Raw genomic sequence first — 13,437 nt, 5'->3', positions numbered from 1 at the left:
GCCATCACAAACTGATTAATGACATGTTTTCTTTTCAACAACAGCTAAGAATTATTTTCCAGTGTGGGCACGGACAGAGTGTTACAAAAATGACCATCCAGAACTGAACAAGATATTTTCCAATAATTGGACTCCAAATAGATGACGGTCTAGTCTGCGCTGGTAGAACATTAACCGAGGCTATTGGTCGTCATGGTAAAAAAAAGAGGTTGGTCTGACTGTAATCTCATTTATGGGGGTTCAGAAAATTGACATCATGGCAGTGAGAGCTTATAAATAACTGGAGCACTGGCTTACTAACAGACTGCAACCTCTCCGAGGGAAACATTCTATAGGCTGAATTCCCCAAGGGCAAAACAGAATTGGATTTTGTAAATTACACTGAGACACTCCTGTTTAAAACACTGACAAGAATAAGGGGTTTTCATTTTTCTTTAGTTTAGTTTGTAATTTTGTTTAGAAAGCATGTGTTCCGGTGGTTGTGCCAAGTGCCTGGGAATCACCCTCATTCCTCTGGCTGTGCTATGTACTCTAGCTAACATCTTGCTATTTTTCCCTGGAGGAGAAGTCACCAGCAATAATGAACACATCACAGACGAAGTCTGGTACTTTGGAGGGATCTTGGGATCCGGTGTACTGGTAAGTAGACAAATCCTGAAATTTTCACTTTTATTTTCTAAAGTAAAAGGTTAGGGTTTTACTGTAATTCCCCTGCACTTCAAATACAGTAAAACCAACATTGCAAATGACTCTTGATTGTGCACTTTGTTTAATAAGTAAATAGGCAATTTAAAACTTGTTTTGATTGAGTAATGAAAATTTCAATTTAGTGATAAAAAACAAAAGACACTGGACTAATAGATTAAAACATAAGGTTAACTCAGAATGGTCCAACCTAATCGAACTGTATTTTTTATTGTTGGTAGATGATCTTTCCTTCCTTGGTATTTTTGGGCCTTAAGAATAATGATTGTTGTGGATGCTGTGGTAATGAAAGCTGTGGAAAGAGATTTGCGGTAAGTGGAAAAGAAGGGTGTGGCCAGAAAAAAAAAGCCAAATGGTTACAAACAATGACATTTATATCATGTCTGTCCATGTATATTTATGATGTTCTAGAGTGTGACTATGTAGTGCATGTGTTTGTTGTCCATAGCACAAAGTGCAAAATCCTGGTATCCCTTTGTGCCTTAAGTCAGGGATTAATGATGTGCCAAGATGTTGTTCTACCAGGACCCCTTGATAGTACCAAGACCACTTTTATCGTGCTGCCTTGTTGGCATGCCAATGTGATACAGCTGTAGCTCTGACATGGCTTGTTAAAAGTGGGTGCCAATAAAACAAATTTCTTAAAGACCCACATTTTGCTTTTCTCAGATGATAGGACAGTTTTTTTTTTCTTTTTTGACAGATGTCTCTTGCTCCATTACAGTCACAGTATAGCTTTACTGTGGACCCTACACATATGTAATGTGGATCTTCTGAAAAATATTACAGCCATTTCCATAGTATAGTTATTTCTTCCTTTTAGCAAATCCACGTCACACCATAAGAAAGACCTTCACCACCCAACAATATTAAGCAAAGGGTTGAAAAGGGTGGTGGTATGGAGCGTCTGATAGCAAAATAATAGGTTAAAGTAACAGTGTGTTGAAAGCAGTGTTGTTGTAGCCATATTGGTCCCATGATATTAGAAAGACAAGGTGGGTGAGGTTATATCTTTTATTGGACCAACTTCTGTTGGTGTGAGACACAAGCTTTTGAGCTACACACAGCTCTTCTTCAGGTCTCAAAGAGGAAGAAGAGTGCAAGAAGAAGAGCTCTGTGTAAGCTCAAAAGCTTGCCTCTCTCACCAACAGACGTTGGTCTAATAAAAGATATTACCTCACCCACCTTGTCTCTCAGTGTGTTGAAAGGCAGCTGACAGGGAGCAGGTAGGGCATATACAGTGGTTGCTTCGAAATAAGATACAGCATAAATTGTGTACCTCAAATTGAAGTTTAAAAGTCGACTCCGTATCAGTGCCAGTTACAGAGCATGATACAGAAGCACTCTGCAGGACTGCATTTTGTTTTGTAATAGGTCTCCAATCTTTTAAGTATTATGACTTTTAAGGTGGGTGAAAAATTGTATTTCAAATGGAGGCAGGCCCAAACAACCCCCCTTCATCTCCCCCAGCATGAAAATCCCTACACTGCACCACTGCCACATTCTGGGGAGCTGAGATGTAGAGTCCAGTTCAAACTTTTTCTATAATGGGCTAAATTAAAAATATGGATCCAAACACCCCGAAGACATTGAGGAATTTTGGCTCTGGAGCCGAATGTGGTGCTGAACTTTTTGGCTTAGGCTCATTTCTAATTTCAGATGCTACTTCCTCCATTTTACACAGTGGAGGGGTGGAGCAGCTAGCACAGGAGATGGCGTAGCTGCTTCCATCTACTCTATGACCATGGAAAATACCTCTACTTAGGGACAGCAGACTTAGCGGGCTGGAGAATTTGGTCCAGAATCTTTGTGGAAGAATGCACTTCTCATACTCAGTAGACTAGAATGGGCCAGATTCTGATCTCAGTAGCATGGTGTAAATCCAGAATAACTCCACCAAAGTAACAATTACTCCAGATCTGAATACCTTCCACTAGCGCATTAAGTGACGTGACTACACATCTCTCACATGTTGTTTGTTCTCTCATCCTCTCCCCAGGACCTGGATCCTGCATCAAGAATCACTAGCACAATCCCCCCACGTCTGTGCAAAGTTGTGGTGATTTAACTAGGGCTCTGCGTAGGTTCAGAGGGCTGCAGTAGTGGATCCCAGTGTAGGTTTAGGGTCCAAGTCAAACTTTTCTTCTTTATTGCTGAATTAACACTGGAGGGAGTTAGTTAAGCTTAGAAGCCACATATTCCGTCCCACGAGAATCTTGTTGCCAATTTTCTGTCACAACAATATATTATCCTAAATCAGTTCAGCTGTTGGAGACCTTTAATATCTACCACATATTTTGAACGGTTAAATACATTTAATGCTTTGCAGACAGAGTCTACCATCATTTCACCTAGGCAACTCAATTGAATTTAGCTGGATTGTATAATGGAGAACAGAATTTTCTTTTCATGTTAATTTGAACACCAGGCTTATGTTATGGAATTAATATTGTCTTGGAATGATTTAAAGATTTGATTAAGTGAAGGTAACAAAATGTTTTCGAAGTCCAAGCAAAGGCTTTGGTTTCTAAGTGATTTTTTTTTTTTAAATAATCATGAAGAATGCCAGAATGACGTTCTTTGAAAACAAAGTCTTCATTTAGCCACAGAACAGATCCAGCATGTGTAGTGGAAGCACAGGCTTCAGTATAGTTTTCCCACCTATGTACTTCAACTCTGCCCTAAAAGGGCCTTAACCATTTGGTATACTATAATGTAGTCCATACCTCATGTCCACTCAGTCCTTTGCCTCTCGACTGAAAGTGCCATCTCTGCATTAGTGCCAGCTGTGATGTTGGTTATGATGAGGACAAATACACAATAGGAAGAAAAGAATGTGAAAGGGGAGGGGAAATTTACAGAGGCAGAATATAATTAACCATGCCGAAATTTGATCAGGACGCCAAAATTAACAATTCTGCTCTTGTGAAATGTGCCAAGGCATCTTCACAAAGGGTTGGGACTTCAATTTTGGCCATGATCTCATCTGACAGACCCTTCAGTGTGGCACAGTGCCCCCGAACACCAGACAGTGTTAGTACTGATTGAGGGAAGTGTGTCATCTACTGAATCACCACTACCACTTCCTGTAGTCTCAAGGTGTTCCTTTGAGGTCTCCTATGCAAATACTACTCCAGTCTGACTTGGTTTAAGCTTCTAAGGACCGATGGGAATTGCAGGCACATAGTGGAATGCCTGCAGACATATAATGTACATTAGAGTCTAGTTACATCATGCATTTATCTTAACTGTTCAGGAGTTAGGGTTGAGACTGTACTACACATTCACTTAAGCGGGCTACATTTAATTGTTTGTAAGAGGTCAAAAATAACTTCATCTTTTTCTGTCTCTATCAGATGTTTACTTCTATAATATTTGCGGCTGTTGGACTTCTGGGAGCCGGATACTGCTTTATTGTGTCAGCAGTTGCTCTAAATAGAGGCCCTAAGTGTAACACTGACAATAGTTGGACCTATCCATTTGAGAATGGGTAAGATACTGCACTGTATCATGCATGGGTTAGCTAGAAAAGATGTGATATAGCCACTCACTGAAGCGGTACTGCACTAAGGAAGTTTGTGATGTCATTTCTAGATTTAATTCTGTTGTGTAAATAGGGAATTGCACACAATCACATTACTGAGACTGCAATGTGGCTGCCTGCTGGATGAAGCACATTAATGTTGCTGTGGACTGTTACATGGCTACACAATATTCTAGAATAAGAATACCATCCCCAGCTGAAACTAGAGGTTTCAAAGAGCCCCAATTAAGATAAATTTACCACTTGTCAGTTTATTCCTTAGATTTTTAAAGCAGTATGGGGGGATAGAGTAGAGACATATGACTGAGTGTCTTTAGTGGGAATCTCAGATCTGAAACTGAGGCTATTAATATTTAAGAGTTAGTCTTTATGTAATTTTATTTTGGTTATGGAAATTGGAGGGAGTTGTCCACACTATGCCTCTGAAACTTCTTTGGTATCATGCATTTGTGTCACTTGTTCAGATCCCTGGATTCCCTGGCAGCAGTTTAAGTCAGCAAAGTTCAAACTGGAAATAAGATGCACATTTTTAACCATGAGGGCTGTTAACCATTGGAACAGATAGCTAAGAGATGTTGTAAATTCTCTGTTACTTGGAATCTTTAAACCAAGGCTGGAGCTCTTTCTGAATGATGTGTTGTAGTTCAGCTGAAGGATGTTGGTCAAGGTGAAGGAACCACTGGATGAAATCTATGCAGGAGGTCAGATTAGATCATCATAAACATCTCTTCTGGTCTTAATACTGTTACTCTCTGAATTAACAGAGCATTAGGAGTATCCAGAGGCAATATTCAAAAAAACAACAACAACCAGAAATGGGTTTTGAAATAACCTTCACATTTTGATTGAAATTGGCAAAGCCCAGAAAATGGCAATGAGGTCTGCCATTCCATCCTTCTCTCATTCTACGGTGGCTCAGGGCTGGCTTTTAGAACAGCAAGGGACGTGTTTGTGCTGCTGTGTTATCTAGGCATGAGATGAAATACAGGTGACTTGTCAGCATTTGATGGTTGGTTAGAAATGTTATTTCCCTTTTCTCATTGTAGTAGAATTTCCTTTGTTTTGTTTTAATAACAATGTAAAACCATAACAATTAAGAAAAATATTTGAGTCTGAAAATTTACCATTGTTTCCCTGATCGCAACTCCCATTGAAGATAATTTAACATTTTGTAGCACCAAAGTCAATGAGAGTTGCATCCTCTAATCCAAGGTCAGACTTTGGTGCTTAAAGCATTAAAATCTGCCTAATCTATCCCTGAGATGAAATGAGAGCAATCGATGTACACTAAGGATGAATTTATCTCCCTGTGTTCTAAATGCAACCCTATGATTAATGATATGATTCTGTCATGGAAGTCATGGATTCTGTGACTTTCTGGGACCTCTGTGACTTCTTCTAGGGCAGGACTGTGGAGTAGCTGTCAGCCCCAGGGCTGCAAGAACAGGGGCCAGCCCTGGAGCAGCAGCCACCAGAACAGCTGGTCAGCGGCCAGCCCTAGAGCCACAGAGCAATGGCCACCGGAACAGCAGCCTTGGTCAGCCCTGGTGCCACCAGAGCAGTGGCCATCGTGGCCAGCCCCAGGCCCACTGGAACAGCAGCTGCCAGAAAAGCTGACCAGCCCCAGGGCCACCAAACAGCTGACCGGTGGCCCACTGCCAAAGCAGTCTGCTGGAGCAGTGGTTGGGGCTGGATTAGCCCCTCCTGGGCTGGAGCAGCAGTGGTCATCCCCAACGCAGGATCAGTGGCAGGGCTGGAGGAGCTGTAAGCCCCACAATGCTCTGTTTGTCCCCCCTCCCCAAGATATTTTTAGTAAAAGTCATGGACAGCTTGCGGGCTTCCATGAATTTTTGTTTATTGCCCGCTGTGACAGGTTCCCCCTGGGTTGCTACCTGGAACTGGGGTACCACTGGGCCCTCTGACCCACCAGCCTGGGTTCCCTCTCACACTGTGACAAGCTATAAAGTCCTCCAAGCGTGCACTTTGACGAGCATTAACACAGGTAGGGACACACCCAGCTGCAGTTACACACAGGCTCTCTAACCCCCAGCCTACAACCCCAGAGCAGTACCGTCCTGCCTTGGTCAAATCTGGCCAGTATATGGGTTTAATATCCAGTCCACCTCTCCCTCAATGTGGAGAGAATCATGCACACTTGTGGTAACCAAGCTGAGATTTTCTCCAGAAACCTTAGTCAAATGCACACTGGTTTAGATTAAAACATAAAATAAGTTTATTAACTACAAAAGATAGATAGATTTTAAGTGATTATAAGTGATAGTAATCTGCTTTGATCTGTTTGCTTAGTAAATAAAAACGCAAACTGAGCTTAACATACTAGATAGGTAGGATATGAATTAGCGAATTCTCACCCTGAGTGATAAACAGGCTGGCAGATTCTTAAGGCACTAGCTTTGAAGCTGGGGTTTCCCAGGCGTGCATACACAGCTGCACATTTCATCCCAGTTCAGTCTTTGTTCCTCAGGTGTTTCCAGGTGTGTTGTTGTAGGGAGAGTGAAGTACCATCATGATATCATTTCCCCCTTTTTTATCTTCTTTCCACTTGCTGGAAAGCTCTTTTGCTGTGACCTGGGTCAAACAGTTCCCATTGTGTAGTGCTATCTCTGAGAGGTTTCTATGGTACATAGTTCATGGGGTAATCCTTATGCTTGTGTGCATTTCCTCAATAAGCCATTAACATTGTTTGGCCTTTTTACTTTTGCACCTGAAAGGCTGCTTGTGGGTGTTTTCAACCTCACAACATGTTTCAATAACTCATACATAGCCAAACTTCATCACTACACATATGATGATAACACATACAATCCGAGATATTAATGTCTAGCAGATCAAGACTTTTAGAATGATACCTCACAAGGCATACTTTGTACAAAACACATCCTAATTATATAACAGTGGTGAATAAGGGGGTACCAGGGTGTCACCCCGTGACCTGTCCCAGACTTTTACTAAAAATACCCATGACAGAATCTTAACTTTATCTATGATACGCGTATGCATATTAGATGTACTGAATTTACCACTAGATGTCAGGGTTGCTCTATACAACTGCATAACTGGAACTGTGTTTAGTAAGAAAAAACACTTCACTTTCAAAGAAAGAAGAATACAAGCTTGGGTGACCACTGAACAGGCAGATCTTTGGCGTTGATCTTATTTGATGGTCCTTCTCATCTTCTTCCTTGCTTTAATCCCATTAGCTGTAGTTCACCCTACAAGTCCTCTCCCTCCAAAGTGCTCTGTTCGATGCCATATCCTCAATCACACCACATGCTAATATGTCTTCTTTTATGACATCCCACCACTTCTTGGGTCAGTGTCTGTCTGTTTCATTCAGTCTTGATCTGTTGGGCCCTCTTACCCACATTGTTGTCAGGACTGTGCTTTACATGACCCAAGCCATCTGAGCCTGCACCCCCTCATTTTTTCATCTAGGGGTGTTACTTTGACTTTATCTCTAACATACACATTCCTCACGTGTTTTTTTCTGTCTTACACCACTCATCCATCTCAACATTTACATTTCTGTGGAACAGATCATTTGCTCATGTTTCTTCTTTGTCCAGTACCCACCACCATACATTCAAACTGGATGGACTGCCATTTTCTAGACTTTCCCTTTTACTCTTCCAGGTATCCTCCTGTCACATACTACACCACTTATCTCTCTCCATCTGAGCCAGGCACTTATTATCCTCTCTCTCATTTCAGCCTCCATTTCCCCATTTTTCTGGATTCTGGAACCCAGACACTTGAAACTTTGCATTTTTGGTATTGTCTGTCCAGCCAGTTTCAAGGATAATGCTTCAGTGCTCACATTACTGAAATTACATGCTATATGTTCTGTTTTTTCTCTCTGCTTATTTTGATCCCTTATCTCTCCAACACATCTCCCTGTTTATTATCTAGACCATGTTTCTACTCACTGCATAGAACAATATCTACAGTGCACAACATGCTCCAAGGTTTCTTCATTTGTGAGTTTGTTGTGAGGGTATCCAGGATGAGGATAAGCAAGAAAGGGCTCAGTGCTGATCCCTGATGTACTCCCACCTTTATCGATAGTTCATCCGTTTCACCACTAGAAGTTTTAACTATTAATGTTGCATCTACATACTTCGCTTGAACAAGCTTCATATGAAGTTCTGGTATATCTTATCTGACGGTTCCTTCCTGACAGAATAAAATGAAGTATTTAATTGCCTTCAGAACATATTTATTCTTTCTTTACCTGCTCTTTGTTCGTGCTGTAGTCAGATAGAGGATGTCAATGTTTATAAATGCAATTATTTGAAATCAAAACTCTTTCATTATTCCACAAGCAGAAATACAAAGTGCCATTAATAGTGATATGGAAATTATTTTAGAGTCAAGTGGATACAGTGACTCACTTTTCAGATTACAATAACAACAAATTAGTAGCTACACTAGTACTGCATTACTGATTTACATTGACTTCTATTGTCTTTCTCATTTGCTTTTTTTCTTTTTACACAGGAATTATCTAAGCAACACCACCATTTGGACCTTCTGCACATCACCTGAAAACATAGTTCCCTGGAATTTGACCCTCTTCTCCTTGCTGCTGATAATGAGTGGAATTCAAATAGTGCTTTGTGCCATTCAGGTTGTCAATGGACTCATTGGAACAATCTGTGGGGACTGCAACTGTTGTGGATGCTGTGGGGTAAGCAAATTTGTGTCTTCTGCGTGTGATTACATTAATCAATAATGGATGTAAATATTCTTACATTAAGCTATTACATGGGGCAATTGCAAAACTCCCGAGTGTGTTATGGAGAAAGGACTTCAATGTTGTTTTAAGTGACATACTGTGGAAGATTTAAAAGATACTGGGCCAGATTCTCAGCACTGCAAAGTTCCCTTTGCAGTGCTCTAGTGGCTTAAGGGGGACTTAAAACTGCCCTAAGTGGGCACCTGTGGATTTCCAGGGCATAGGGGAATCCTTAAATGGCATAAAGCTGGTGGAGCCAGCTCTGCATCACCCCCTACTAGCCCTCATGAGGTACAAGCCATGTCAGAAGCATGGGTCATGGGTAAGGGGTAAAGCCCAAGGCCACAGCACTCTGGTGAACTCTACCAGCACAACAGTTCTAAGGTGGATTTTGCAAGTTGGTGCAACTTAGACCAGCCCTGAATCAGCCCCAAACAGCCTTGGGATAATTTGTACTAGAATAATTCCAGTTCAAAACCCCTAAAGCATTTTCTCTTGCTGAAAACATAATCTGAGTCTCTGACAAATTACAAAGATTGAAACAGCACACATTTATTGAACATATTCCTGCAGGGCTTGCAAAATAATAAAATCCATTAAAACTCACATGAATATTAACCAATATAAGTGATCTTTGTATTTTTTTCCTTCTAGGGAAACGGAGCTATTTAAAGAGAACGAGGACTGCAGAAATCTCTTCATGTGAGGAGAATCCCTTTAGAGGCACTTCTTTTGTATGTTACTTTGGTGAGCCATGTTCATCTGCACACTCTCTGACTAAGAAGGTCTAGAATGAAGGGCATTTCACGCTATTGCTATGAAGCCCTGACTGCCCTTTGCATGCCATTTAAATCCCACGTCCTAGAATGAATTAAGCCCAGCTATTCCATTTATATTTATTTTTGTAAAACAGCTTCCATTTGAAAAGAGCCTCTTCAGAGTGGACGTTCATCATCGCTTATGAATTAGCTCTCTGACTGGGGACTGATGAATGCTGCTAATACAAGTTCAGTTGTAATTTAATTGTATCTGTTTCTTTTTGACACTTATGAAATGAAAATGCAACAAATCTGTAACTTTCTTTTGAACTCTAGAATAAAGTTTTATTTGTTTCTACATAGAAAAGTGAAGATTTCTATGCTCCGGACGCGAGATCATTAAAATGCTCTTTGTAAAAAGACTTTGTGGTGTTAATGATTTTCATTTGAAGTCTAATGGGATTTTCCTTTTCATTGGCTGTGATTGACGCATGGCATCGATCCTGCACAACATGATTATTGTGCATATAAATACAAGGGTAAAAGTGATGAGCACACTGGGCAGTGTGGAATGCAATCCTGTAGGAATGAGTGTGTTGTTACTAAGCCCCCAAGTTATTCCTGACTCATATCAGGAATTAAGCCAAAAAGGGAAATACATAGCAATTAATTATGATGATGATCTTGCTTATTCCAACATTGTCTTAGAGTCACCCACTATCTGTCTTATTCCAGTCTACACTGGAATAAGACAGACTGTCTTATTCCAGACTGTCTTATTCCAGACACCCAGACTGTCTTATTCCAGTCTACACTGCAGTCAGAGATGTAACCACAGACACACCTGAGCTAGTTTTGATCTAGCTAGCTTGAATAACAATAGCAGGGAATCTGTGGCAGCACCTGCCAGTGCAGCTTGTACAGCCCCTACTGCCTGGCTTCATTTCTATTACTCAAGCTAGCTAGATCAATGCTAGCTCAGGTACGTCTACACCCATGCTGCTGTCACACCTCTAATTGCATGGCAGGCATAGTCTATCAACTAATGAAGTCAGCACACGGGACTGGAGACTTACTGCTTACTGTGAAAACTTGTTCTTTTTTCCACTTGCAAAAGGCAAAATTGATAGCTACAAAGATAGTGACAACTCTGCATGCTAGTCATAGGAGACCAGTACTGCCCTCAGATGCAATTCCCACAGAAGTCAATTGGCCAAATCCTGCAGTACTTGTTCAGTCAGAACTTCCACTGAAATCAAGAAACCAAGCCATACAGACCTTTCTCAGTCAAAACTCCTGCTACAGTCAATGGGAAGTTGATCTGAACAAGGACGATAGGATGTGGCCAGTAGGAGTTATGCGTGTGTATCTCGGCTTGAAATGTTTGCAGAAGGAACTATAATACTCTGCATAACCAGTAACTTCATTTCACTAGAAGGAAAGGGTTTTGGTTTCCCCCCCGTCAAAGGTATGGGAGAAGAAAAGATCCTACCTTGTCAGCTACTTCTCAGTGAGGAGTATTCTTCTTCATAGGCTAGGTCTACACTATAACCTTACATTGGTCTAACTACATCGCCGAGGGGTGAGAAAAATCCACACCCTGAGCCATGCCGTTATACCAACCTAACCCCTGCATAGACAGTGCTAGGTTGACGGGAGGGCTTCTCCTTTCGACGTAGCTACCGCCTCTCAGAGAGGGGGATTAACTTTGCCCATGAGAGAAGCTGTCCCATCAGCATAGTAACATCTTCACTGAAGTGCTACAGCTGAAGCATTTTAAGTACACACCTGCCCAAAGTCTCTTCTGCTCCTTTCAGAGCCCCTCCTCCACCACCCAGCCCTTTCAGCCCATTCAATTCCCACTTGTCCTTTGCTCCCACACCTGCACGCTTCCCTACGCACTGTGTGCTTCTCTCACTTCCTGATGTTCCCCTTTGTCAGCAAATAGCTAAATACTTGTTGTAAGCCGGAGCCCCATGGCTGACATGAAGGAATTTAGCATCTCTGTGCTACAGTGATGGGCACAGTAGGAACAGCCAGCTACTAAGGGAAACATTGGTAAGGTGCCTAAATGACTTAGGTGCCTGAGTCCCATTTTCTGAAGCACCGTAGGCCCAGCCCCTCAGAGATATTGAGGCTCCTGCTAACCTCACTGAAATCACTGGCAATCATTGGAAGCTAGGAGCCTCAATGCTTCTGAGAAGCTGGACTTTAGGAAACTGGGTGGCTGGCCCTTCAAGGGGAATGGGGCCCAGCCTCCCTTGCAGCACTGCCAATGTCAGTGACTCGGGCCCTAGCAAAGGGAAAGCCCAGGGCCCCACAAAACCATAATCCATCTCTGATTATACTGCACCTGTGACTGATCAGCTACCTCCCAGCTGAGACTAATCAGATCAATAGAAAAGTCTGCAGGTGGCTCAGCTGGGGTGGAGAATTGTTGGGCCCATGTTAGTGCCTATAGCAGGCTCTGGAGCAGGGTGAGTCTCAGGCAAGTAGCTGGTGGGAACCTGTAAGGAATAGAGAAGACCCTGCAGAAGATCCTGGGTCCAGGGAAAAGACTGGCTTTATATGTGGAATTTATGTTAAACTGTTTTATTGTAAAGGATTGGCCTGAGAAAGAGGCCCTGAAGCAGACTTTGGGTGTGGTGCCTTCCTGGCCTGGGAAATAAGGCAACAGCCCCATTCACTTTCAATGCAATTTAGGCCCCCTAAGTGACTTTTGAAAAATGAGGCATGTCACTTAGGCACTCCCAAAAACTTTACCCAGTGAGATTATGGTTGACTGTGTTTGTGGCCAGGTGTAGGGTGGACTATCAGCCCCTATTCTAACGTGAGTGTAGAGGTAAATGTTTTCAGTCCCTATAGGAACTTTGATTATTGTATATCTCAGTAGCAACCTGACCAGTTGGTCATGGATGCTGTGAGAGAGCTCATCTACTGGAGTTCTTTCCTGGGCCAAAATGATAGTGGACAAAATGAAGGCCTAAAGAATTGTGACGGAGGAGACATTGGGGCAATAACTTACTATAGAAAGCTAAGTGGTACTGCATAGTGATGGTTTTAACAACTACTGTAACAGCAATACAATTGCCAGAGGTAAAACTCACAAATAAACTAATGTAACCCTGCTATGAACAAAGTTCTTTAGGAGATAAGATCTTTATTTTAAAGGAACATTGCAACGTTGGACTAGTGGTAGAAAGGCACGGTGTTCCAGTGCCTCCTACCTCTTCCCTAGGGACCTGGTGCCTTTCCTACCAACCCCCCAGAAAATCTCTGATAGGAGAAGTTGACCTTAAAAACACCAGGACCTTAAAACACATTGACCTTAAAAACACCAGGAAAGGAGAGAGAATCAACAGCCGCCATGCTACCTTCAAAGACATGTCATGGAAAGGAGGGGGTTCTGTGGCCTTAGGGCCTTTAAATGCCTATCAGCAGGGGTGAAAGTGAGCCAGTATGGTACCGGTAAAAAGCAGGTACTGGCTGTACGCAGCCCACATTACCATGTGAGAGCAGGTCCAACCCTTAGGGTATGTTTACACTATAATAAAAGACCTGGGGCACAGCCACTACTAGCCCAGGTCAGCTGACTCAAGCTTGCAAATTGCAGTGTAGACATTTGGGCTGGGGCTGGAGTCTGGGCTCTGAGACATTCCCCCTGGAAACCCCTC

At 42.2% G+C, this 13,437-nt stretch overlaps 1 protein-coding gene across 1 annotated transcript; it reads left to right on the top strand.

Annotated features, from left to right (window-relative positions):
- Positions 1 to 398: 398 nt before the first annotated feature.
- Positions 399 to 9,878, top strand: TM4SF4 (transmembrane 4 L six family member 4). Its single transcript, XM_074962952.1, has 5 exons — positions 399 to 639; positions 927 to 1,016; positions 4,062 to 4,195; positions 8,768 to 8,957; positions 9,660 to 9,878. Exons 1-5 carry the CDS (start codon positions 466 to 468, stop codon positions 9,675 to 9,677), a joined length of 606 nt encoding a protein of 201 aa, XP_074819053.1. The 5' UTR covers positions 399 to 465; the 3' UTR covers positions 9,678 to 9,878.
- The last annotated feature ends 3,559 nt before the right edge of the window (positions 9,879 to 13,437 follow it).

Source organism: Natator depressus, chromosome 9 (genome assembly GCF_965152275.1).
Source record: "Natator depressus isolate rNatDep1 chromosome 9, rNatDep2.hap1, whole genome shotgun sequence".
Classification (NCBI taxonomy): Eukaryota; Metazoa; Chordata; order Testudines; family Cheloniidae; genus Natator; species Natator depressus.
Note: the sequence above shows the minus strand (reverse complement) of the source record. Positions and strands in the feature narration are given on the sequence as shown.